Source organism: Tenrec ecaudatus, chromosome 14 (genome assembly GCF_050624435.1).
Source record: "Tenrec ecaudatus isolate mTenEca1 chromosome 14, mTenEca1.hap1, whole genome shotgun sequence".
NCBI lineage: Eukaryota > Metazoa > Chordata > Mammalia > Afrosoricida > Tenrecidae > Tenrec > Tenrec ecaudatus.
In genome coordinates, this window is record NC_134543.1 from 90,759,849 (window position 1) to 90,784,300 (window position 24,452).

At 46.5% G+C, this 24,452-nt stretch overlaps 1 protein-coding gene across 2 annotated transcripts in view; it reads left to right on the forward strand.

Annotated features, from left to right (window-relative positions):
- The window catches only part of FMN1 (formin 1), a 429,794-nt gene that overhangs the window by 318,091 nt on the left and 87,251 nt on the right, over positions 1-24,452 (forward strand). For both annotated transcript variants that reach the window (XM_075530963.1, XM_075530964.1), the window contains one exon: positions 5,782-5,874. In XM_075530963.1, the coding sequence (XP_075387078.1) occupies positions 5,782-5,874 (93 nt within the window). The remainder of the gene's footprint in view (positions 1-5,781; positions 5,875-24,452) is intronic.

The window sequence follows — 24,452 nt, forward strand, 5'->3', positions numbered from 1 at the left end:
GGTGCATAGGGTCGGCTTACGTTGGAACTGACTAGATGCCGCATAGCACAGGACCAAGCAGCGTGGCACAGTGTGGTGCATAGGGTCGGCTTGCGTTGGAACTGACTAGATGCCACATAGCAGCCACGGGATTACAAGAAGAAATCATAATGCAGCATACTCATATAGAGATGCTTGCGAGCGGCCCGTTCACTGCGTTGTCGGAGACCACAGATTTTAATCCATTTTCACACGTGTAACCCCACAACTAGTACAGCGACTAGTACATGGTAATCCTTCTGAAAATATTTGAGAGGATTAATGAATTTACTGAGTGGATTTAATTAATATGAAGCTCTTAACCCAACATTCTAGATTGTTATAATCTCATTCTTAACTGTGTCTCTCACCTAAAGCCCATGGCTATGCCACCAAAACTTTCTGTAATCAAATAATCCCATCAGTTGCTGCAACAAGCTCAAAGGGGAAAAAGAAACAAAGATCTTGTAAAACTTAGCAAGAGAAGAACTGGTACTGTACCATATCATGAGGAGCATAAGAATTGGGTAAGCAGAGATAGAATTATAGATAAGAGAACTTAATTTGTTGCTATTCGTTTTCTTCCGGTCATTCCCAACACGTATCCCTGTGCCGTGAACTACTCCATAGGCTCCGACCTTTCAGAAATAGACCAACAGGCTTGTTTGTATTCCAAGGTGCCGCTGATGGATTCGAACCATCAACCTTCAGACTAGCAGTCAACTGCTTAACGCTTTGTACTATCCAGATAGTGGGACATCTACATAAAACCTTCCTTTCCTCTAAAAATGGGCTCAACTAATGAGGAAATAGAGCTTCACTGATTCCCAGGGAAAGAGATATGATTCGTTTTTCTAAAACTTGCCTGTATACATTAATTATATCTAACTTGCCCTCGCTATACATTTTAATTGTGGTGAAGTGCATATAACAAAATATACACCATTCAAGTATTTTAGCAAATAAATTCAGTGATATTAATTACGCCCCCCATGTTATGCGGCAACCAACCCTATCCTTTTCCAAACGTTTTCTCCACCCTTAACAGAAACCCAGACCCCCTGAAGCATTTCTTCCCCAGACCCCACTCCACCTGCATCTGGTTTCTAGGCATTCACTTACTCTGGATAATTCATTTGCATGATACCATACACAATCTTTGTCCATTTATGTCGCAGCTCACTCAGCTTGTTTTCAAAGTTTATCCGTGACGTGGCGTGTCTCAGGGCCTCGTTTTTCCTTATGTCATCATTACTAGATACCATCCGATCCATTCCAACCCATAGTGACCGGGCGCACGGCAGACAGAAACACCGCCTGGCCCGGGGCCAGCCTCGCCAGGGTACCTGTGCTTGAGTCCATTCCATGTCTAGATGTATGAGAGGGCTTCAAAACTTGCTTGAAAGATGGAATTAAAAGATAGTGGCGTTTTCCCGTGAACTTTATAAGCCCCCTGGAACTCTGGTGGCATCGGGGTCACCCATTGGACAGCTGACGGTGCAAGATCATCAGTTTGAAACCACAAGCCTCTCTGTGTGCCAAAGATGAGGCATTCTACTCCCATAAAGAGTCACCATTTCAGAAACCCACAAGGGCAGTTCTACCCTGTCTTAGAGCGTCACCGTGACTCAGAATTGACCTGTGAATTTGGCGCTTTTGCACAGGTATGTGTTGCTTAATGCCCACAAAACTTTCTGTGAAATAGCATGTAATGTGATTTCCCCTTCGTGCAAATACGTAGATCCAAACTCCAAAGGGCTCCTGGTACACTGGCCTTGTAGTATGTGGTTCTTGTAGCTCCCACTGCCAATTCCTGGGGTGCATACTAAGCCATGTTCCACCCAGCAACAATGACCTTTTCTGCTAAGCCAGCTACCAGGAAGGCCAGTGTACCCATGAGGAGAATCTACCCAGGAAGAGGGTGGTGTGGGCCTAGGGGAACAAGAGCACCTGAGCCAAGGCAGGGGCACCTGGGCACCTACTTTTCCTAGGGTGTCCTACAAGACCACTTTGGACTAGACCTGCCCAGTCATGGGAGCCGAGGGAGGACCAGACGTGGGAGTTATTGCCTGGGCACAGCATCTCGATGAAGTGGGGTTTGGGCCCCAAGACCAGGGCCTAGCATCCTGGTACTCAGACATGCTAGTGCTTTCAAACAGACAGAAGTATTCCTGCACCACTGATTTATCTGTGGGTGATCTTTTCACCTTTTTTTTTGGCTATTGTGAACAAGACTGGTGTACAAGTGAACACTGGTATACAACTGTCTGTTTGTGCCCCTTCTTTCAAATCCTTTGGCATGGAATTTCCTTAGTAAAATGTAATCCTATCTATTTTTTGGTGGGGGGTGTTGTTTTCATTTTGAGGCACCACCATGATGTTTTCCACAGTAGCTATATCAATTTTTTAAATCATTTTATTGGGGGCTCGTACAGCTTTTATCACGATCCATACATACATCCTTTGTGTCAAGCACATCAGTTTCTATTTCTAACCCTAACTATGGAGGATGGTTTCAATGTCTCTACATCTTCCGTTGTTATTTTCCAGGTAAGAGCCACTCGAGCGTGTTTGAAGTGATATCTTGTTATGGGTCTAATATATGTTGGGCTGTTAACCATAAGGTCAGTGGTTCAAAGCCACCAATCATTACATAGGAGAAATAGGAGACTTTCTGTTCCTGTAACGATGTACAGTCTCAGAAACTCAGGGGAAATTCTAGCCTGTCCTACAGGGACACTGGGTCAGAAGAGATTCATTGGCAGTGGATTTGGGTGTTTTTTGTTGTTGTTTTATTTTGACATATTTTCTTGTGTTTATCAAATATTTATATAACTTCTTTGGTGAAATGTCTATTCAAGTCCTTTGCTCGTTATTTAATTGGGTTGTTTACCTTTTTGTTGTTATGTTGTAGAAATGTTGGGTGCGCTCTGGGTATCGAACCCTAATCAGATATAAATGGTTCTCCCCATCTCCTGGTTGTCGCTTCATTTTGTTTATAAAGTTATTGGATCCTCCAAAGAGCAGAGTTTTTCGTTTTTATTTACCTGGCTTGTCTTTTTCCTCTGTGTGCATTTGGCGTCCTCTCTAGAAAGGCATTGGTGAAAACTCCATCACAAAGCATTGCTCTCGGGTCTTCTTCACACTGCTTTCCAGTTTTCATTTTTACAGTGAAGGTCTTTGATCCATTCTGTGTTGATTTTGGTATGTGATGTCAGATGTGCCCCCCCCTTTCCAGTGGCTCCGTAGACGCCATCCCTTTGTTCTTTGTGGTCAAAACCAAACAACCAACTATCACCTTAGCCATCTAGCATCTTTCAGCTTAGGACTCTCAAGGCCAGCTCTGGTTTTCTTTCTTTCATTTGAACTCAACTGTTTCCTAAAAGTTTCCTCGTTAACGAAGGCACTGCTCTTTCCTTTACGCCCCACAACTACATCATGAGTTGATTTGTAACGCTTCATCTCTCACCATTTCTTGCACTGAGTGCTTCTTTGGAGCTAATTTCAGCAATTAATGTGCATTTAATTCTGCTTGATTTTGTTTTGTTTCTTTTTTAAGAGAGAGAAAGAGCCTCTTGTGACTGGAGCTTTTAACATTGACTCTCCTTGCACAGCCGTATCTGAGACAACCTTGGTGGTCTAGAATACTGCACGTGCGTCTACTAGTTGGACGATAGACTGCGTTTGTGGGTTTGTCTGGGACCTCTCCGCTTTTCGCATTGCCAGTCTCTGGTGTCATCAGTAATTAGTCGTCAGGTCTCCCATCTGCCGGCCAGAAAGCATCCCTGGCTGAGCGGAGTTAGTAAATCAGAGCCGGGCAGGCCGCCCGGCCCCGGAACGTGTAGCAGGGCTGGGACAGCCAGGGCCGTGCTCCCCTTCCATCGTGTGGAGGAGGCTCATCTGAACAGAGCATGTGGGAGCCCCAGCCTGCACAGGTGCGGAGCAGCCTGCAGGCTCAGCAGTGGTGCTCGCTCGCTCGCTCCCACAGGTCCTGGCTTCAGTTTCTCCTGTCCGAGCAGTGAGCGAGGCTCTGAAGCCTGCAGGGGGTTGTGTCACGTTTGCTTCTTCTTGCCCCGGGAGTTTGCCCCGCTGCTTCATTGGAATTCTCAGCAACAGCAAACCCCTGTCCCGGACACAGACGTCTACAGATGATCCCCAGTCATGACTCTCTTGCCCCTTGGGGCGGTGACATGTTTCCTAAGTCATAGAAATTTCAAATTATCCCCAGGGTATGGTTGTTCATGCTAGGCCCTTGGCAGAGCACACACGTGTAACACCTCACTCGATTCTACCCCTCCGGAAATGAGCCCCGGTGACCCCGTGCTTACCAAGCCCTCAGCTCTGAAACAAACCAGCAAGGGTGCCGACCCACGGGCCACGCCACAGGAGGAGGATGTGGGCATCCGCTCCCTCAAAGATGATAGCATTGGAAACGCTATGGGGCAGTTCCACTCTGTCCGGCTGAGTCACCCCGAGTCAGAATGAATTAGACAGCAATGAGTTTGCTCTGAGTTTTATCATACGTTTGAGAGGATCCCCACTTGCAGGTAAGTAAAACAAGCCACTGCCCGAAGGTCACCACTGTCGGATGAGCAATCAGACTTGAGTCCGGGTAGGCCTCATTCCAAATACAAGTTCTTTACCACCCCACTGATGACCCGGGAAGTTTGATGGGCGCCCTCATGGGTTCTCCCCCTACCTCCTCCCCCTCCCCCCACCTGCCCCGCCAGCCGCAACATAGGGAGGGTGACAGCAATCACCTCTGTGATGCAAGCAAGCAGTGGACCCTTCTGCTTTTATCCTTGGGGAAATAATCCCCATCTTCAGCTTCCTTTGGCTAGGGAGAAAGGCGCCTTAGAGACTGTCTTGGCTGGCTTTCCTTTGTGTCCTGATTGCCCAGGTGCAAACATAGCTTACCTTATGCTGTTAGTGTTTATGAAAAATCGTTCTCTGCAAATGGCCTAGTTGAAATCAGAGCAAAAGCAGGGAGTGTAAGGATTCCCAGCGTGCCCCCTCCCCGTGGATTAAGTGCCTCCTTGACTCTCTGTTCCTCACTTTTCTTTGGAGCTCTTCACTGGTTGGTCCCAGTGATCTCAGGAGAGAACCAGGATTCTGTTGGGCTGATAAAAAACGCAATCACCACGTGCATTGACTTTAAAACGTTTCATTAATCATCATCTGCATTGTCAATAGAAATTATATGCAATTGATACGAAAATAGCAAAATAGCAGTTAAGAGAGAATCAACTGATGCATTGATAAATCTGTTGGGGCCAGCCAAGTTTAGGTATGTCCTGGCTAAAGACTGGAAACGCCTACCTGGAAAGAACAAATAGAGACACCAGGGCTTACTGCGCCAAAGTGTAACATTGAACATGAGATAAATATGTACAATAAATGACTCTTCTCTTTGCCAAGAAAAGGTTCATTCAAACAAAACACAAAAAGTGTAGGCAAACTATAAAGGTTGTCAAAGGTTTGTATGCATCTTTAAAAGAAAAGTTGGAGATGATCTGTCTCCGGTCCCAAAAGGCAGGTACAGAGTGCTCATTAATGTGTATGTGTTTCTTTGTTTGCTTGTTTGTCTTGGGGTTTATTTGCTCGCGGTTTGTTTTTGTGCTTTCTTTCCGGACTGTGGATGAACACTGGTGAGGGCTCTGCAGACGGGGTAGCTTCCTGCTAAACATGACGCCTGGCTGGCAGTAGGACCCCGGCAAATGTGTGAGTTCTTACCTGAACTGACGTCTGGCCTTCTTTTCACAGCTAGCGAGAAGCAGATGATGGTGGTGTGTAAGGAGTCTCCCAAAGAGTACCTCCAGCCTTTCAAAGACAAGTTGGAAGAGTTCTTCCAGAAAGGTAGGCCGCTTTGTTGGGTGGGCATGCATTCCTAACACCTTGAAACGTCCTTCATTGCACAGGTCAGTCTCAGGCCGACAGCCCGGCCATCCCGGCGGGGCTGCCCTCAAGCAGCTGCTGCGATCCCATTAGTGCATCTCACCTGCACATGCAAGGTGCCTGGACTTCATGTCACCTTGCAGTCGCTTAAATCATCTAAAGTCACTCCGGTATTGGTACACTGTTGAAGGCCAAGCGTTGTTTGGTTTTGTCCTTGTCTCTTCATGGAGCTGTTCATCGTGGTGCATGTTAACTGACAGGTGACGGATGTGTAAGGTTTATGCTGCCATGCATTTCAGCTTTGTGGTCAGCCTGGACACAGGTGGGTAATGATTATCCTCCTGGCTTTATCCGTTATCAACTTGGAAACATGTGCTGTATTTTCCATTCCTTTGCGGAAAGGCAAATTGGGGCTAGGTGGATGTCACACACCCAGTCACTTGGCACACACCAGCCCTTTGTGGTTAGTAGGTGGGGCTGCTGTGTATGGGACTTGGCATGTTATTTAGAAATCCTACCAGGCTAGTTTCCATCCCCCGTGATCTTGGCAGACATAGGGAACGTTTTCATTGACCACTCTCCGTACACTTGTAAGTGTAATGTCTTTTCGATATTTCCTATTCTAATTTCTCAAATTCAGCTTGAGCTATGAAACAGAAATAGGATGGATTGACTGGAGGAAGCATTTATCATTGCTAGAAGACTAGAGGAGATGCATGGAGGAACATTTGGAAGATATGTCAACATGCTGTTTCTATTACTGGATAAGGCCCCATGATAGCACACCATCAACAAAAACTGTTAATCAGGGTGAAGCCACAAAGTATGGGCAAGCCACCTTGGGAATTGGCTGAGAAATTCTTAGTCCTTGAGTCAGAGGGACTCCGTTCCAGCTGCTCCTGGATGCACGCTATGCTCATCAAGCCCCTGCATGAGGAGGGCTGTCGGCTTTGAAGCCAGAGAAGTCCCAGTTCCCCTTTGGCCACTGCTGAACCTCGTCTATGAGGGCACTCGTGCTGTTGGGCAGAGTGCCATCTGCAGACAAGCAGCGATACCAACTCTTTACGTATTAATGTAACTGTAACTAATAGGCTTTCTAGCAGATGGATCAAAATAAAACTCACAACTTCCTCGTTGCACCATATAAATGTAACCTATTGGACTATAGAAAACTATGAAATACTGCCCTTTGCTTACCACCAATTATTAATTCTGCTTCTGACCTCTGTTGAATTTGGAAGTAGATTCATATACTTAGATACTATTTTTTAATTTTAATTGCTGTTTTTTCTTCCTCTGCGTAATTGTGCAGTGTGCATATCTGGGTAACCTGCCTTCCATGTGTGACAGCTTGGTAAAACTTTTCATCAAACTCGATAGCATCTTAAAGCATTTTTACTGTGAGTTCATTCTTGTTGATGTTTGGGGTTTAAGTGCTATAGCTTGATTCAGAACCTTGAAAACCATCTTTAGTACCTAAGGCAAATAATTTGCCAACCACGGTTCAAAGTTGTATGTTAGCTGCTTCTCTGTTAAGATTCTAAGGAAACTTTTGCTCTGCTCAGAGAGAAAATGAATGCAAGAAACTAGATCATGTGGTAGAAGGAGGAGGTGGTTCCAGTGAGCTGTTCTAAGAAAGCAGTGGTTCTTAACGTCGAAGAACTTGGAAACGATTTTTAAAAATCTAGACATCAAGGCTGAAGGTCATACCAATGACCCCAGCATCTCCAGGGGCCAGAGCAGACATCCGTACTTATTTTTTTTAAAACCCTTTTCCCATGTGAAGCCCAAGTTCAGAATCACTTTCTGTCAATCACTTTGTTCACTTTTAAAGTATGGTCCAAGTTATGTTTTTTCAAACTGCACTTCGTAGTAGACCTTGTGGTGCACTGTAGATACTGCAGATACTAATCCGAATCATTGACTTCCTGTCCCTCTCACAGAAACTTTTTGGAGAAATATCTATAATTGAATACAGTCTGCTCTCCATTCATGAATATCATGAAAAGGGAGGCCGGGAGGCTATGAAAGAAAACTAAAAATCATCGTAAAAACAAAATCAATTAAAAATGTGATTTGGGGACCCTTTAAAATGAAGTAGTTACCATGTAAAGGGAGTAGTTACCACTCTATTAAATAATGTTAATATATGTGCTGTCGAAACGAGCACTCTATTAAATAATTTTAAAATGCAAATGTATGGTATTGTTAGAATCTTAAATATCTCCAAACTGCTCAGTGCAAAAGACCAGGCTCCGTAGCCTGTTACTTTTATCTCATCTCTTACCAGAGTTGGTATGAAAATAAAGAGAGAGAGAGAGAGAGGAAAAGTCTAGAAAAGTCTAGAGAAAAAGCTGCCTGATATGTCAGCCACTAGCCACATGTGTGTATCAAGTGGATGAGGGATTGAAATGTGGCTAACTGGAATCAAGATATTCTGTAAATATAAAACACACATCGTATTTTGACGCATTTGTAAAGAAAAACAAAGGGAGAATGTAACATATATATTGGTAAGGTATTGATTGCATGTTAAAATCAGTGTAGTGTTGATATGCCCGTTGGTTTGCCTGTACTAAATGTCCTAGGCGGCTGGTCTGGAAACTGCCAAATGGTTGCCTGGGACTTTTCTAAAATACGTAAAAGTCCTCTTTGATTAACTTCCACGGACACGATTTTGGATCCAGTTTGTTAAATAAGTAAAATGCATTGTGGTTATTGTGCCGAGCGCTTCCACTTTTCATGGGTGGCTACCAGAGACTTTAAAATGTTTAATGTGACTCTTGTTACACTTCAATCAGCAGTGCTGGGCTAGAAGTGTCGTCCCCAGGCCTTCCTCATGCCAGTTCCATCACTTTCCCTACTTTCTCAGCTTGGACCTGGGGCTGTCGGAAGGCAGCGCTTCGAGAGCTAGCCGCCATGCCCACCTTTGCTCTGGGTGTGGCCATGGTTAGTCTTTCGTGTACGTTAGTGTAACAGGGAGGAGATGGCATTCTGTGTTGGAAACTCGGGCCACATCTCTCATGATTCCGAGAGTGAGACTCTGCCCACTTGTCATCCTCTGAGACCGGGTATCACCTGACGACTCGGGAACTTCCAATAGCAGTTCCCTTTCTATGTAGCTATTTCACTGGTTCACAGAACTTTAAGGGTTCCTGACCCATCCCCACCAGTATGCACTACCAACCCTCAGGTAACCAAATATTACAGGCATTATTGAGCAGCTCACTTATAGGAGTGCTTCCTGCCACGCAAAGGGGCAGTCATAGGGAGATGCACGGTCATTTTATGTTTTCCTAAGAAAGAGGGAACTCAGAGTAAGCACGCTGCTGGTCCCTGAAAGGTGGGCCCCGTGAACACACCCAGCCACTCTTCCACAGAAAGACCTGGCCCATCTGCTTCCAGGAAGACTACAGCCCAGAAAAGGCTCTGGGCTCTTCTGCACTGCCACATGGCGTTGCTGCCATCCGTTGGAATCACCTCCGCGCAACTCAGCAATGAGTATGGTCTCCGAGGAAAAATTACTGTCAGCATCTCACAGATTAACCTAGAGGTGCTAAAATGTGAAAAATCCCCTCGCTATTGAAATGACTGCACAACAGGTCATTATTGGGCACAGGGAACCAGAGAGAAGAATGCCGCACAGTTCCACGTCGGCCAGGGGAGACTGTCAGCAAAAGCCATGTTCTTGTGCGGACTTTCAGGAAACGAGCAAAGGTGACGAGGACAGGGTTGACGGGGTGCTTCTGGATGCCAGCACATGGGGACCACATCACTGCCCGTCTTTAGCTCTCAAGGAAACTCTCCAAACTCTTCAGTCACCACGCTCCACACAGATGAGGAAACTGGGGACTAAGAGACTCGGCCGACAAAGCGCTGATGAGCGTTCCCGGCAGCCTAAAAGCGAGGCAGGTCTCAAAATGGTAAGAGAACTGGCAGGTGACTCCGTGTAGGGAGATCACAGGGCACATGGAAGAATAGACAGTCACAAAGAAGAGTCTGTATGACCAGCTAAGGCCACAAAAGTCTCGCAGTGTTGCCTTGTAGGCCAGAGAAGCTTTGGCAAGCGCTCTTGGCATGCATAGGAGTGACGTGGCCACGTTGGGTTTGCTTCGTCTTGCTTATGAGAGAAGAGTCGTTTTGTTGTTGTCATCATGGCCGCTAAGAGATACATTGTGTCCGACAGAGATATAAAGAAGAGATGGACAAGAGCCGAGAAGCCCATCTGTTCAGCTGTTTTACAGGAATATAGGCAAATGATGCGAAGGAGTTGAGCAAAGGCAATAAAATTCAGGAAGAAACACACTTATAGAGTTCTTTAGACTTATAGGACTAGATAAGCCATTGGGGGTGGGGGAGAGAGGGAAGAGTAGAGAAATGGCTAATTCTCCTTTTTCTCACATAAATAACTAGCCAGTTACTGATTTTTTAAGAAGGCCAGATTAGAGACCCAGGGCACTGAGATGCACTTTGAATCTGTCCCTTTGGATGTGTACACATGGGACACACAGGGTGTTGATCTCTTGGCAAAAGTCTGAGTGGCATAAGTCGTGTTTAAAAATGAATAAGTCGTGTTTTAAGAATCTAATGGTCTAAGATTTTAGTGGTTTAGGAATGTAATGAAAGGGTGGCATAAGAAGGTCCCCCAAGTACAGTAATATGCAAGCGCAGGTATCACATAATAACCACGGGAAAAAGAAGGGATCCCTGTACATCTAGAGAACAGCGTAGTACTTCAAAGGAAAGCTAGTTTTCTATCCGGGGCCCTTATCATTCATAGAAGGAACTCTGATGGCGCATGGGCTGCACATTCAGCTGCTAACCTAATGGCCAGGGGTTTGAATCCACCAGCCGCTTCGTGGAAGAAAGATGAGGCACTCTGCGTTCAGAAAGATCACAGCCTCGCATACCATCAGGGGCAGCTCTCCTCCTCCCCAGTGGTCGGCCTGAGTGGGACTCGACCTGATGGCAGCTGGGTTTCCGTTGGAGTCATCCGTACGTCTTAGGCAATTGCATTCTTCGTGCCGGAGGAGTCGTGTGTAACTCGGTTGATTCATGAGCTGGCTCGTTTTCACATGAGTTGCATTTCCGTGCTTTTAACAATCAGGATGACTTCAGTTTGCTTTTGTAAAGCAGATCCTGTTGCCACACTGGATTGCGATCTGTTTGTTCTTCTGGAGTTCTCTCTCTCTCTCTTTCTCTCCCTCTCTCTCTCTCTCTCTCTCCCTCTCTCTTGCTTTTCTCTTTGCCCTTCACAGAATGCCCTGAACTAGTGATGTTTGGTGACCCTGTGGTGCCTGCCCCTCACTAATTTCCTCTCCTGAGCAGAACGGAAAGTCAGTTGAGCGGCAACACTTTTTTGGAGTTGCCGTCTCCGTGGGGTCCAAGCCTTCCTCCTTGCACGCTTTCTGTTCGAGGTGGGGGTGCTTTGGTGTTTTATGCTGTTGTTGTTTTCCTTCCCCAGTAGCCTCTTGTTGGCTCCAGTTTACAGCTCAGGCCGGCGTAACCTTGTGCGGCCATTATTCAAGCTAACGGTTTCCCACCCTCAGATCCAACATCGTCAGAATGGCATGGCCTTCAAAACTGTGATGCTCACATTAAAAGTCCCCATAAACGTGGCAGGGATTCTGTAATTGAAAGAAGGCGCAGGGCGACTGATTACATCCCAGGTAGAGGTCTTGTAGGTGGTCCTTTCGTGCTGTTAAATTGGTCATTTGTATTTATAGCTTTGGCAGCGAGGACTGGAACCTAAACTGGCTCTACCACCAACACTCCCACATTCCGCCTTATCTCGCGCTCCGCTACTTTGATCTGGCATTCGCGAATGGTGCCAAGCCCAAAGTGGGTCCCAATGAACTCTGGTGGTCCCCGTTTATCAAGCCATCCCCTAAGGGTCTCTAAGAAGCTGAGATGACAGATGTTCTTAAATTAAAGACACTATTTCAAATAAAATCAATAAAGGAATAAACTTACCAAGCCGGGAGGGTGAGGTGGGGTGGCCTCCCTACTACATTGAATGCTGCAAAGAAAATTATACAACTAACGGAATGTTCTGTGATAGCCAGCTCCATGCCTGCCACACTCGGTGCCTTTAGGCTGTGTGTGTGTGTGTGTGTGTGCGCGCGCGCGCGTTTGCCCCCATCATTTGTTTCCTGTTTAAATCATTTCAGAATTATTAAACCACACCAGATTCTGGTGCAGTACATTTTCGGTATTTAACACATACTTTGTGGTGAGCCCTCTTGGATACCAAAACATCTTCTGATGCTGGTGTATTACTATCAGCCATTCTTAATCAACGCTGAGGTCTGATTCGTTTGACAAAGGCCATGACTGGGCCTCTAAAGGATGGAATATGAGTAGGTGATTAGGCATTCTCCGCTACTCAGCCCTCAACAATGTGCAAACAAAGCCAGCTGAGCCGCTGCGGCACGAAGGCTCAGGAGGGTCAGAGGACCAGACCTGGGGACCAGTGAGAGAAGCGGTTCTTCCATTCGCGACAGACCCTGGGAGAGGTGGGCCTCGGGCCCAAACAGGATCTCTCTGCCTCGCTGCCACTGAGGGAGGGCCAGGCTGGGTTGGTCCAAGCCCTCATCGAACGACCAGCACTCAGAGGGGTCGTTGCGATCTTTGGAATACGGCACAGAAACCCCTGGAAAGGGGGAAATCCATCTTATCGGCGGCCTCTGAGGAGAACTCAGCTGACAGAGTTGCTTGAAAACAGTTTTGTGGGGTTTTCATCCCAAACATTTTTATCAAAGAGCAAATTTATTCCCCAGAAGCCTCCTCTTCCCTTCTCCTCCCTCTCCCTTTCGCTCTCCTGTGTCCCTTCTCCACTTCGGGCGAGGCTTCCAGGTTGTTGTCCCTGTAGCTCTGTAGGAGCTCTCCTTCCACTTGCCCCTTCTGTCCTTGCCAAAGAAAGAGGCTGCACAGCAAGCACCCCCTTGTGAGTGATCGGTCCGTCTGTCTAGCTGCTGATGTGAAACCCTGAGGAAGACACAGCACCGAACAGGGAACTACAGACCGATTGCACTGTCGCTGTAGTTTTAAAACCTTAAGTAAAACTGCATCGTTCTTGACCAAATGAAACTTGTTTTCAGAATGTGAGCACGGTACCATATACTAGGAAATCTGTTAACATTACTGTTCTTAGTAGTTCTAGGGAGAAAAATCATAAAACTTTTACATGGCCTCTCTAAGAAATGTAAGCAAAATAACCCAACTCCATGGCCAAGGAGCCTATCCCCGCACATGGCCGCCCCACCCAGGGTTTCTAAGGCTGTACGTGTTTATGGCAACAACAGTCTCATCTTCTCTGAAGGAGCCATCAGTGAGTTTGAACTGCCAACTGTGAGGTTAGCAGTCAGATGCCTAACCCACAGTATCACAGGGCGCCACAGAGCAACAGTTTTGTGAACACACACACACGCGCGTGCTCCAAGCTCAGGAGGCCAGGCTGCTTCAGGGCAACAGGGACTGGTCCTTAAATTGATATTTGCAGTAGAACCTTATTCCTGACAATGATGTTGGGCGATGCCTTCATGTCCCTTTGTTATGGCAGAATCCGGGTGGTTTGGTGGAAGAGCTACAATTCCAGTCACCTCTTTGGGACAAGTGGCAACTCTGTCTGTAGGCTTGAGGGGCAGCCCTGAGTCAAGAGGGCCATGTTCTCTTCTGTGTGCAGGCTTCCTTGTCTGCTGGTTGATTCCGCCATTGCAGATTTCATGGGTGGCTTTACTGTCCATCACCACCCTCTGGGAGAAGCGCCAATTTGTTTAAAACCTCACCCTTGAGGATTCCATTCGGATGCTTCTCGGAGTCAACATTTGATGCACAGTGCTGTGTTCTGTCTTTGCCACAATTCCCCGGGTCCGACTGTGTGAGTCTTAACTTTTCCCAAAGCTCACTGAATCTGAGGATTTAAGTAATTTTCTCAAGGTCAGTGTGATCACAATTCCAATGTTATTCTTGGGCTAGCCTAGTCACTTGAAAAATCACTTACTCTTTCCAGCAAGATCCTTGTGGGTAAAGAGAACTAAGAAGTGTCTCCCACCATCTCACTTAGGCTCCGGGACTCATAATGCCTGGAGCCTTCTATCATCCTCAACAACAACAACACAGATGTCTGCTGCACTTTCTAAAAGATAACGGCAACAGGTATTTTATGTAATCAGTATTGAGCTCCGCATTCTTCCACCATCATTATTGTCGTGTCGTTCTGGGCACAGCTGTCGCTTCTTCTTTGGAGTCTGCACAATGACCATGGAGGTTTTAATCAGTGATTGATGGTCCCTGATCTCACATGACTTCTCTTGGACACACTCAATTATTGTCTTTTCTGGGATGGGCAGACTGAACATCCCGATTGCCTTCAAGGGGTTGTTTTGTAGAATATAGATGATGTCAATTTACTTGATGTAGCATTTGTATATTTTACATATATATTTTTATGTCGAAAGTGGTTTGGCAGATAATGTACCATTTTTGAAGTGTCTCTTCCTTCCATAACATAACACAGATCTGCTTCTCCTGGTCTTGGTTTTTCTTCTCCGCAGAGTTCGTTTTGTGTTGAAGGAGTCCTGGAAGCACTGATAGGCATTCAGGAGGTGTAAGGTACTGAATGGAGGGCAGATCCCAGAGTCTTGCTCTTCTGTACACATCAGCTGCTACTGCTGTGATGCCATTGTATTGTCATCTGGTCAGATAGTTCTGAGGGGCGTGCTCAGAAAGTCAGTCATGAAGTTTTACCTTCCCAAGGGCGAGAGCTGAATTGGGATCCAAATGGCAAATAACAAATTACAAAGAAAGGTCTGAAATTCTAAGAGGGCATCCACCTCTGTCTTCTCTCCTTTCAAAGCCAAAAGCAACGAATGTAAGCTGGGGTCCTCTAGGACTTGAATCTTCCCTTTTGTGTTAGTAAAACAGTCCGTAGAATTAGCCCAAGTTAAAGGTACCAAATGTACACGAAGATTTTTTACACATCATCGTTTCCTTCTGTCATTGAAATATTTTATTTTCAAGTATTGTTATAATTTCTATCGTGGTATCTTGATAGCAGGGAGTTAGAGCCTTCCACTAAAGATAGCATGCCTTATGGGTCATGGCTACCGACATCAACAAGATTACCACCTAGTGGCGGCTGCTTGAACTGCAAGCACATGATCCTTGGGACCCAGAGTCTGAGTGCCTTGGCCCAGTGGCTAAATTGATGGAAAATAACAGTCAATGCCTCAGAGTAAGCAGCTCTAAATATCCTTGATAATTGCTCATTACCATAATAACCAGACTGGATTTCTAGCAGACAAAAGAGTAAGAAGAAGTTGATATTTCAGTTTTTTGAGAAACTGCAACTTTAAAGGGTGGTAAGGTGAGAGCGTAATCATTTAATTCTTTACCCATTGTGTGAAATTATTCGAAAAGCAAAGCCTCCACCTTTTCCTACCAGCCTTGCAAATACAAGTTTTGATTTCTGTGTGCCCTTTTTCTTCTACAAAGTTACTCTGTGTTTATCTGATGAGGTCAGAGTGGTGGTAAACAGGAATATGCGGTGGTTTCTGGCTCTAGGAAATATGCAGGGCCAGTTGGGTTCCCACAAGTTCAACAAAAAGTGCTGAGCTTCTTGAACTGCCTGATCCCTGATAGCCCAAGAAGCCCTGGTGGCCTGGTGGGCTGCTAGCCACAAGGTCAGTTGTCTGAAACCACCAGCCACTTTATGGGAACAGAGAGGGGTCTTCCTATCCCTGTAAAGATGTACAGTCTTGGAACCCCACAGAGGCAGTGCCACGCTGCCCTGTAGGGTCAATATGCATTGGCGTCAACTTAGTGACAGTGAGTTTAACTTTTGAGTTTGCGTTTCACAGCCCACGCTCACCCCGCCTCTCCGAGTCAGGCCCCAGGATCTTTGATGTTTTCCATGCTCCCTCTCCCCCAAACATCTATCAACTTGTTGACATTCGAATTATTCATTGAAATGAACACACCATCTGACTGCTGAGCTCATCACACCAGGCCGGTTCCGTGCTGAAATAAGAAGGGAAATGTGGAGTGAGTGATGGTAATGTAATAGTCCTAGGAAAGCACTGCACAGTCAAGCTGGCCATGCAGAACCCCCCTGAAAAATCTGTTTGAAATCACCATGCTTCTCAGGAGGGCACTCGGCTTCCCTTAATTTCTTCCCTCAGGTTTCATGATTCTAGTAGGATTAGGTCTAATTACTAACATAATATATGTGCGTGATCGTCTGCCTTCTTAAACTTAAGCTTTCTCTGGCATGGGTTCCCAGTCTGTAGTCATGGCTGTGGCATCAATTGTAATTGGTCTGAGCTTCGTGTGATAAAATAGGTTCCAACATGTTGACAGCAATTAATACAACGAGAGAGTCCTGGGTAAGAGGCAAGGGGTGGGTTTTGCATGCATCTATTTCAAATTGGTTTTGTTTGTTTTTTCACTGTTTCTGTAGTAGTTGCCTGGGAGACTATGCGGAAAAGAGGGCTGCCTTTGGAATGAATAAAACTGAGTTCAAATCCCTTCCCTGGCTGTCTGACCTTGGGAAATTTCACCTGATGGACTGGGTCCCTCTGCTTGAAAATAGGGGTAAACATATCAACACCAGAAGGTTATCATGAGGACCAAGTCAGCCAATACATGTCAGCCACCCATTACCGTTTCCAACATGAAAAGCAGAAGCCAAACGAGCTGCCGTCAAGTTGACTCCAGCGAATGGCGGCCCCTGGTGTTGTCCAGGCTGTGTCCCTTCGGAAGCAGATCACCAGGTGTCTCTGCTGAGGCTCCTTTGGGATGCCAATGTGTCCATTAGTGGTTGTGTGCAGAATCATTTGTGCTAGCCTGGTCACATGCAGTATTTGTGTTCTCCCTGGCTTTGACTCTCCCCTTGCCTTGTGTTTGGCTGTGATCGATGATTCTTAGGCAAAGTCAGGGTTGAGTTTCATCAAAGATGCTACCTTAACGAGGGGTCATTTCCTTCTTTGCCCTTGATAACACAGGTAGAGCTGCTCAAACTAACTTGCACAATAGCATTGAAAATCTTACTCTCTTGTAGCCTTGATGGCACAGTGGGTTACAGGTTGGGCTGCTAACCACGAGGGCAGCAGTTGGAAACCAGCCAGCTATTCCTTAGAGAAGGAGGAGGCTTTCTACTCCTGTAAAGATTTATAATCTCAGAAGACCACAGGGGACATTCTGCCCTACCCTATAGGGTCATTATGAGTCGTAATTAACTCTGGGGCAGCGAGTTTGCATGGTTTTAATATTCTAGGTACCACGATATAACCACGAACCAAGCCCACAACCATCAAGTCACTTCCAACCCACAGTGACCCTACAGGACAGAGCAGAACTGTTCCTTAGCGTTTTGGAGACTAAATCTTTACAGGAGCAGACGGACTCATCTTGTCCCCACAGAACAGTGGGTAGGTTTGAACTGTCAGCCTTGCAATTAGCAGCCCAACTCTTCACCCACTAGATCACAGGTTTCCTGTTACTGAGATAGTGGTGATCAAAATGAACAGAATCTCTACCTTTAGAATTTATATTTGTTCGTGGAAATGACAGCCTGGTGAGCCTGACTAACCATGTTGCCCGAATCCAGGGTGGATATACTACTGTATAGCCATCCAGTATAGAACAATAGTTTATTCTTCTCCCTCATGGTCCTGTTAGTTGACTAGTCTCACATGGGTCTCCTGGGAGGCTGGAGTCAGATGATGGCTAGAATTGGAAAAGTAATCCGAAAACTTCTCCAGACACATATCTGGAATGTAGGTGGCGATGAAGCTTCCATGGCTGGACGAAGTGGAGGTAGGATGACTCTCTCAGAGTCGATGAAGTCCCCCTACTTGTCTTGAGTTGACTTAAGCCATCAAGACTTTCAATACCGACCATTAGTGCTTCCCATCTGACAAAAAGGGATCTGTGTTGTCTCAAAGAGTCCAAGAAATAGCCAACTAGACATGGGATTGCTCTTGGCCTAATAATGTCTTCAGGACAAATGGGGTTTGCGGGGAGTGAGATTTTATGACTCTCCTTAAAACTCCTGAATACTCTAGGTGACAGCATGGAAGGAAACGGCAGCTAAGTAGTAGCCTGTGAATGTGACTCTGCTTTGTGGCCCATGTGCTACACACATATTTTGCCATGTGAGGGCCATCACCAGAAATCCGAGTATGTGCCCTGGGACGTAAAAGAAACTCCCTGTTGCTGCATTTTCTACTTCATTTGAAATGCTCTTTTTTTAGTTGGAAGACACACACACACACACCCCTCACTTCCCTCATAAATCTACAGTAAAACGCTTGATATAGTGAAGGTCTCTTCCCCTACCTGGCCTTTAAACCACTCCCATGGACTATTATTTTAATCATATCATCATGTAATGTTTTATTTTAAATATCGTTTTGTTATATAATCGTGTGTTCTTATCACATAATCTCCCACAGAGTTCGGTAAATTAAAAAAAATTCAGTGCATAAAAGTACGTACAAATTTCACTTGCCCAGCATAGGTAGACATAGAAAGAGTAAAGGTTTAATAACACACATTTTTTTTTAATTTAATACATCATTTTATTGGGGCTAATACAACTCTTATCACAATCCACACATACATCAATTGAGTAAAGCACCCTTACACATTCATTGCCCTCGTCATTCTCAAAACTCGCCTTCCATTTGGGTTCCTGGAATCAGCTCGGTTTCCTTTTTTTCCCTCTCCCTCCCTCCCCGCTCCTCCCTCCCCCATGAACCCTTAATAGTTTATAAATTATTATTTTATCTTATCTTACACTGCCCGGCATCTCCCCTCACCCACCTTCCCATTGCCCATCCCCCAGAGAGGAGGTTACACGTAGATCCCCGAGATCGGTTCTCCCTTTCTACACCCCCTTCCCTCCCGGTGTCGCCACTCCCACCGCTGGTCCTGAGGGGATCATCCGTCCTAGATTCCCTGTGTTTCCAGATCCCTACTGCGCCGCTGTGCATCCTCTGGTCTAACCAGATCCACAAAGTAGAATTGGGATCATGATAATTGGGGGGCGGGAGGGAGTGGAGAGGAAGCGTTCAAGAACTAGAGGAAGGTTTTGAGTTTCATTGTTGCTACACTGAACCCTGAGTGACTCATCTCCTCCCCACTACCCCTCTGCAAGGGATGTCCAGCTGCCTACAGGTGGGCATTGGGTCCCCATCATGCACTCCCCTCATTCACGGTGATGTAATAACACCCATTCTTATGGTGAGTATAAATGTGTGCCTTTTCATTTTAATGTCCAGATTGAAGATTTTTTTTAGACTTTTCAAAAGGAATATATTATCAGAAAATTGAGTTCTGTTGGCCCAAGTCTTGTTTGGCTACGGGAGATGGCACTGAAACTTGGGCATCTCTTTGTCTGCATGCCTGCTTTACATAAAGGTGCCATTCAAAAGCCCAGTGCTAAAGTCTACCTGCCTTCCCAGGGGCTCCCCATGTGCTGCCGCCCCTCCCCCCCCCCAGCCCAGTGGTGGTGCTGCGTCTGACAGGGTGGAAGCAGAGTTCCACTGCGCAGAGAGCAGACTCACCAGCTGCTGCATATTGTCATTGCGTATAAGTCCATACGGTTAACCTTTGCTTCCCCAAGGGAGAGCGAATGTGTAAAGCAGATCCACAGAGGACCCTGCCTCGCAGTGGCAGAGCGTTGTGAGCCTGTGAGATCGGGGTAGAGCCTTAGCATTTTTTTGGTGTTTGTCAAGGTTCTTGTCATTGAGTTGGAAGTATCAGCTACTGAGTAACAGAGGAAGCAAATCTAACCACCTGCCCTGTGTGCGTAGCCAGCACTAGGCGACCAAGTGCTGTCGGCCTTGGACAGTGGCAAGGAAGGGGTTGGCAGAAGGTGGACCTTGAAGAGTCACTTCCAAATCACATTGGAGAAGCAAGCTTTTTTTCCCCATGACTTGTGTAACCTACCAATGTTCTGTTACAGAAAATAAGCATAAGGGACCAGAGTCTGGAATTTATATTAAAGTTCACGAGTTTGGGTTACATGTTCCAGGTGAGGTGATTTGGAACAACACCTGCCTTGAGTTAAAATAATGAAATTATTCACTTGGACATATGTGACCTCTTCTCCAGGGACCAGGGACATTATACTCTGAGATTAGAATAGCATGCGCGCGTGTGTGTATGTGTGCGTGCGTCTGTGTATGTGTTTCTCCAAAGTATTAAATAAACACATCCAAGAGGCATCTAAGCAGAAACAAGCTTTAAAAAAAAGTAGGCTGTGTTGTTCTTCACAAACTATGATGATCTAAACCCAAGATCAATGAGATGTCAGGAAACCGGAAAAAAAACAATTCCAAGCAAAACTTATCTAAAGTAATAGTCAAAGGGATAAAGAAAACCACTGGCTGGATCAACGGTGATAAGTGTGGGTGGTTTGTTTGTTTTTCAATCTGGTTCCTGTGTGAGCCCCTCTTGGAGCAGCGGTTTCTGCGTAATGCGAACCTTTCGGATGGCAGGACTCGCCTGTCTGTGCATATCTTCCAAAGACTCGGGACAGGTAGAGTGAGGAGTTGGATTTTCTTCTTTAAAAGATAATGACTGCCTCTTTTAACCCGTTACATTGCTGGCACTCTAGCTGCCCAAAGCCACCAACAATATAGATTTTTTTTTTACACCCACTCTTTGATCCGTATAAAGGACATTCACAGGCCCATTGGCACAACTGCCTCTTGTGGTTGTACCATTCCCACCTCTCTCTTGGATGGTTGCCCTAGACACTGTAAGAATTGTTCCCCGGAGTAATATTCCCACGCCCACCAAAAAGAAACAATGAAGCCCAGGCATAGTCGCTTGCCTGGGGGCTGAATCCTAGCTGTTTTAAAATACCTGTTATATAGCTGAGATCCATTTGGGGGAAAGTGGTTCTATTTATTCTGCACATAGTTTGTGGGCAGAAATTGGAGGCTGTAACCATGCCACTACAGAAGCCCTGTTGGCACCATGCTTGTGTCCTCATCTGCCAGCTGAAGGGACAGCCGGTCAAACCCACCAGCCCCTGTGTGGGAGAAAGATGCGGGGGTGGGCTTCCATAAAGTTGACAGTCTTACGTATCTGATGAGGCAGATCCACCTTGTCCTAGGGGAGGACAGAGTTTGCAGACCTCAGGATGCTACTCGCTCAGTAGGTGATGGGCCTCAGGGCTGAATCCCTCCTGCATGGGAAGATCTTCTGATCCCAGGGATGTGCCACTCTCATGAACTAAGTTTCTAATATGCGGATATCTAATTGGTAAGGCAACAGAATCTGATGGATTTTTTCATTTGATTTAAGAAAGGAGGTCCCTATCCCCTTAAGTAAACCATTTTCTGTGTCCATATACTTCTGGATAGATAGAGGCAAGTTATCAGGACATCTTATTTGTTATTTCCCACTTGATAGCCTTATTACTGCTGATTAGCAACCGCACCTAAGGGCTGGGTATTAAAGAGAGAGATTTTTATTTTTTTAAAGCCTGATCTCATTTTGAAGAGAAATAATTTGGAAAGATCCTTCCTCTCACTTCTGTTTCCAAAACTCTAGAGGCCCCGGCTGTGACTGAGACCCACAGTTGGCCAAGGGCGTAACTGACAAACTTGGGCCCCTCATCTAAAGAAACCAACCTTCTAACGTCGCCAAAGGAAACACATACCCGAGCTGTGCTCGAAGTCGTTAATCATCATTAACGGCCACAGACAGTACCCTGCCGGGGTGGCCGGGCCTTCCAGTGCTTCTCCTCAAGCAGCCTGCCGTCTAGCTTAGAGAGCAGGAGGACAGTGAATGAAACAGATGGATGGCGGAGCACATGCCGTATGAAGGCTAAACGAGCTCAGAAGTCCAGTGGAGCAGAACCACTTTAGATGCAGAAACTTGGAAGTGAGGCTCGATGAGAACACTGCAGTTTCTTGTGACCTGAGAGGATCGCCGAGTCTCCTGACCGCAGGAGAGCAAGAGACCAGCTCTCTCCCACGTCCTAAGGGGGGAGCAGGTGAAGGAAGGTCTCAGTGGAGGGGCTGGGGTGCAGAACGTGGCATAGCCTCCGCTGTGTATGGAAAGCCAGCTGTGTGTGTGTGTGTGTGTGTGTGTGTGTGTGTGTGCTTGACGCCCCAGCCCTTTGTTTTACTCTGGAGACGTGTCCCCCCATGAGAGTTCTTTCTGTACCTCCTCGATTGCATTGGACAGGCTCCCCGTGTTTGGTTCCATTTCAAGGGAAATGAGCTGTTTGCTCGGTCACCATCTCTGGGCTGTGTAAGCACGCAGCTCGGCCATTGGTGGCTCGGTCAGGGCCTTGGACCACGGCTCTGCTTGCACAAATGGCGAGGGAGCATCCATCCTTTGGACCAGCGTCATGCGAGCATGAGATCACGCGGCCTGCTCCGCTTTTGGAGATTTCTTCATTCTCATTCTCTGTGTCCAAATCCTATTGTTCGGGAACTGTGTTGGCAACAGCCGCCACTGCCACTCAGCTCATTTGGAAAGCAAAAACAAAACAAATAATTTACATTCCGTTGTCCTGATTTTTCTTCTTCTTCTTCTTCTTTTAATGAGCAGGAAATCGGGCTGAGACAGCAGAGGTCTGTAGGTAATATCTTCTCTTAATTAGCTAAATGTTGACAAGGGAGGTCACCCAGTTGAACGACGATTTTCCTCTCTCCTTGAAGCGGCCCCTGCATGGCGTCCACACGTGCTGGAGGCCAGGAGAGGCAGGCGAAGAATGGGGCCCTGTAGAGCTCACCGTCAGGTCGCTGGTACCCCCTGGGCTACTGTCCTTTGTATTTACGTGAGCATTTCACCCTGGCCGGTGTGAGTCTTCTTGGATGCAGAATGCCCAGAGGCTTGTGAAACTCTCACGGCGTTACCACTGGTCTGTCTTGAGGTGCATAGAAATCAGACCGCGGTCCCACCGCACGGGCGGTTCTCGACAGGACAAGCGGACGGCAATGTATTTCCTTTGCTCTTTCTCCACACCTCAGCCTCACCTCCTCAGGGATTTTTCCCCTTTCTTTCTCTCCTTCTGCTTTTGATTTTTTGTTCCCTCCTACCTCTATTTTCTCTCTGCACCCCCCCACCCCCTTATCGTTTCAGTTGCTAGTGGCTGCCTCTCCAGATTTCCCCCCTAACTCAGGAATAAGTATTTTCATCCAGCATCCAGTCTGGTCTACTCTTTCTTTTTCTTCACCATTTGTTTTTCTATTCATTGCTTCTCTCCCGTCTGCTTCCACCTTCTACAGCAGTGGTTCTCAACCTGTGTGTAGGTCGTGAGCCCTTTGGGGGTCAAATGACCCTTTCACAGGGGGCACCTAAGACCATCGGAAAACACATATTTCCGATGGTCTTAGGAACCGAGACACCGCTCCTCTATCCTCCGGGCGGGTCCGCCCACGTGCAGATACGTCCACCTGCGAGTACCCGGTGTGAAGACTGTTAGCCAAGCTACACCATGCTTTAAGACATTTCACTTCTTTGTCATTAGAAATAAATATTTCACAATACACAATTACATATTGTTTTGTGATTCATCACTATGCTTTAATGATGTTCAATTTGTAACAGTGAAAATGCATCCTGCATATCAGATATTTACATGACGATTCATAACAGCAGCAAAATGACAGTGAAGAATTAGCAACGAAAATAATGTTATGGTTGGGGCCACCCCAATGTGAGGAACTGGATGAAAGGGTCGCGGCCTGAGGAAGGTTGAGACCCACCGTTCTGGTGCCTCTGAGTGTCCTCACCTTGGGAGTCACTCTAGATTGTTACATAGGGGAGACCAGAGCGCTTGGTGATCCTTCCACCTGGGGCACCGGAGCGGGTCCTCTTTCCCCATTGTGCTGAGGACAGGCATGTGTTCATGGGCAAGGATGCCGCACGAGAACGCTCCATTCCCTGTGACCGCTGAGTGCGATGCCTGGCTCATCATTCCCTCAGCATTTAGGGGAAAAATGAATCCGATACAAATTCTAGGCACAGGGCCTCCAGAGCCCTGACACAAAGCCATCCTCCACCTTTCAGCAGCGTGCTGATAGCTGAGTCGCTTCCCCCTTTAGAAAATCACTTCCTTGTCTTGATAGTCCGCCATTACTCTTGTTTCCCTTCTCCTGCCTGGCTGCTTCTCAACTGCCTCTTAGTTTCTCCTTCGTTTCGTTCCTTACACTTCAGAGGGTGTCAGCACTTGGTCACCGGATTCCTTCTCTCTCTGGCTCATAGCTCTTATCACCAGCTGAGACGTCACATGATTATTAGGTGAGTTTCTCAAGGCATTCAATAACCATCTAGTCCAAGGATTATCTCTGTTCTGCACGTCTTCTCCGAACACCAGATTTGTGTATCTAGCTGCCTATTCAACCCTCACTTTAGATGTGCGCTGAGCACCTCCCACTTGGGGTCTGAAGCCAAAAGTCAATTTTCCTACTCCCCCCGCCCCCACGGCCCTCACACGGCTGCTTTTCTCTAGGAAATGGGACGGCCATTCTTCCAGAAGCTCAAGCCCAAAGTCCTTGAAACTCCAACCC